Source organism: Acyrthosiphon pisum, chromosome A2, assembly GCF_005508785.2.
Source record: "Acyrthosiphon pisum isolate AL4f chromosome A2, pea_aphid_22Mar2018_4r6ur, whole genome shotgun sequence".
In the NCBI taxonomy this organism is placed as follows: Eukaryota; Metazoa; Arthropoda; class Insecta; order Hemiptera; family Aphididae; genus Acyrthosiphon; species Acyrthosiphon pisum.
Window position 1 is genome coordinate 115,266,412 of NC_042495.1, and position 3,156 is coordinate 115,269,567.

At 26.2% G+C, this 3,156-nt stretch overlaps 1 protein-coding gene across 1 annotated transcript in view; it reads right to left on the reverse strand.

Moving 5' to 3' along the window:
- Window positions 1-1,573: 1,573 nt before the first annotated feature.
- Window positions 1,574-3,156, reverse strand: part of LOC100166954 (N-acetyl-D-glucosamine kinase) — a 6,715-nt gene continuing 5,132 nt past the window's right edge. Inside the window, exon 8 of the mRNA XM_001950739.5 lies at window positions 1,574-2,513. Within this exon, the coding sequence (XP_001950774.1) occupies window positions 2,235-2,513 (279 nt within the window). The 3' untranslated portion in view covers window positions 1,574-2,234. The remainder of the gene's footprint in view (window positions 2,514-3,156) is intronic.

Sequence of the window (3,156 nt, forward strand, 5' to 3'; positions counted from 1 at the left end):
AAAATTTACAAAATGTTCGACTTTTATAGCTTAGGATGAAAATCTAAAACAATGTCCACGTAAATATTTCCAACAGTATTTATTTTTTCTCGTATACCTTTTCAGCACCGTTCTTTCGTTTTTACCAGCTTCACACATCATTTAAATTGCACAGCTCAATTAATTTTTTACACTAAACACACGTTTGTAAGTATTGTAACTAACTCGGTAACTCGTTTGTGTAAAAAAGTTCAAAATCAAAATACACATAAATAATGATAAAATAAGGTTATCAATATTATCACGCAACTAACTGAATTCTACCATACAATATAAAAAATAAATAATAAAATACCAATACCACAGATTTCTAAATAATACATTAGCATGAATTGGAGGGAAAATAGTGTAAATACCGAAATTCCTTCTATGAATTGCAATAGTTTAAGATATTAAACATAATACCTTCGTAGGTATTTGATTTTCTTAATATATATTATGCTTAAATTATAAAAATATAATTTGTTTTTGTAAATATATTATAATAATTATACCGGCCCTGCCGGCCCTCACAAGAACTGGCCCATCGGGAAGTTTCCCGATTTCCCGATAGGCCAATCCGCCCCTGGTAAGAACATTATCTGTGTTCGTAGGATGGTTTTTTACGAGTCAAATTTTTTAACAAGTTATACATGTATAATATAGCGTAAATTAAAAATGCTCACAACTCACTTAAAAACTGTATAATTGTAAAAAACCAACATACGAACACATTATTGTTTTACATAAAAATGTATTTGTAGCTAAACTATATTAATTGTATTACATAGTAATAAGTGAATATAAAACTAACGTATTTTAAAAGTTAAAAGCTGTTATGAATCCCAACTTAAAAAAAATTTGCATCATTGCATTGGGTAGTCCTGTTCTTGTTATACAAATTATTATACGTCTACGGCTGAGAGTTTCGTTTTTTGACGAATTTTGTCACTATTTTAATTTCAAAAGATTGTGGAAAAAAAATCAGTCCTATTTTTAGGGCTTTTTATTATATTTTAATTTTAAGGCGAGTTATGAATATTTTAAAATGTAAATTGTTAGTAGGTACGTATTAAAATACTCATAACTTGCTTTCAAATTAAAATATAATAAAAAACCAATGACATTGCGATTGCCTAGACCTTAGATAATAATCTTACCTTTACGTTTTATGAGAGGTCAATTCATTCTTATTTTTAAGCTAACACAGCTTCACGTGTTCTGCTGAACGTACAATTTGCTAATGTCGGTGTAACATCCTTTTAGATAGATTTTATTAATGACAAAAATGTATCATTGTAAAATTATATGAAGTCTGGTTCCACCCAGGCTTCTCTATTTGAGAGGATAATTCATTTAAGTTATTTGTGATATTTATAAAACGTTAAGTAATTAAAAACTTTAATTTGTATGTATGGAACTATAAAGAGTATGATCATTGATTATTGATAATTTACCAACAATCCAACAATATTGGCTAAGTAAATAAATATTTACATTAAACAACAATTTTATGCACACATAGACAGACGGTAAACAATTAAAAATGCAATCATCAATAATAACAAATTAAATATATATTCAAAATAATATTGAGGTAACTACAATTTCCAAGTACCATTAACGCTATAATTCTAAATAAATTACTTAAACATTAAAATTTAGTGATGTAAAAATATAATATTACGAATAAGATGTACTTATTTGTATACGTAATCACTATTGTTTTTTTTTTTTTTTTGAGAATTTTAAGTAAAATTATTCATCAAAAAGACATTTATAAATAAGCTTAAAATATTTTTAAATTAATACATTTAAAAAACAAACAAATAACAACGATGATTAAAATAAAATGAACAATAAAACTATTTGGCCCCATACTTGTGATTTTTGTTAATATTTTATTAACTTATCATAGTCTATTTTTAAATACAATAAGGATACAAAGAATGGTTAATTGACACTGTATATTTTTTCTAAAGCTAAGTTATTTGTTACTATTAAAACTAGTTTGGCTTTCAAATATATTCTAAACCTATTAACAAATTAAGAAAAGTATAATTATTATAACAAAATGTATAGTGCTCAAATAACAAGTATACACAAATGAGCAGAGACCACCAATCTAAGATAGTAAGACCCAATGGTTATAAACAATAATTACATTAAAAATTGGTAAGGCCACATTTGTTTTTGATTCAATTTCCACTATTGTATTATTGGCCTTGTCGGTCATGTACATAATGGAAAAGTTTCCGATAGTTATGTTCATAATCATAAGGATAATTGAAATTTAATTTTTTTGCAATGAGATATACTCCACCTAAAGCAACAGTCTTTTCAAGCACCAATAAGGTAAATTCATCTACTATAGTGTCTTGTGAATTATGGTGGTGATCAAGTTGATTCATAAATCCTCCTTTGAGTAATTCCCAACTTTTCCATACAGAGCCAACACACACCACATGCAATCCACCATTTTCTTTATGTAACATCTATGTATAAAGAAAACATATATTAGCAAATTATGATTTATTATTTTTAGTTTAACATCACATTAATTTTAGAAACATGAGCATTTTATTTTATTTATTATTTCATTCAATACCTAAATACATTTATTTTGTTTTTTAAATCATACATTACACTATTACAGATTAGTATACTCACTAATCATAAAATAATAACTAACCCAATTATCTAGCAGGAAAAAATCTATTCACCAATTTGAAAGAGTGTACCTAACTAGAATGTTTGAGCTTAATAAACGGATAACATTTCATACAATTAAGATTCTTGATTAAATAGTTTGCATTCCTTTTTGAATATAGGGTTATTAAAGTATACAAAAAAATATTTAAATTTATGTTTCTGAACCAGGAAACTTCATAATATAATATGGATCATTTAGAAAAGTAAGAAGTGATATGTTCAAATAATTTCAAAAAAGTACTCTTTTCTCCTTATTTAAATCACTGATTATTAATGGATTTGAATCAAATAGTGTTAAGAGGACATGATACCCGCATGTGTTATCTCCGTATCACAAGTGCGTAACATACCAAATTTTACGCTCAGTAGAACACGTATAGCTCCGTTGTTTAAAAATTAAAGCGAATTGACCTCTTATAAAATCTA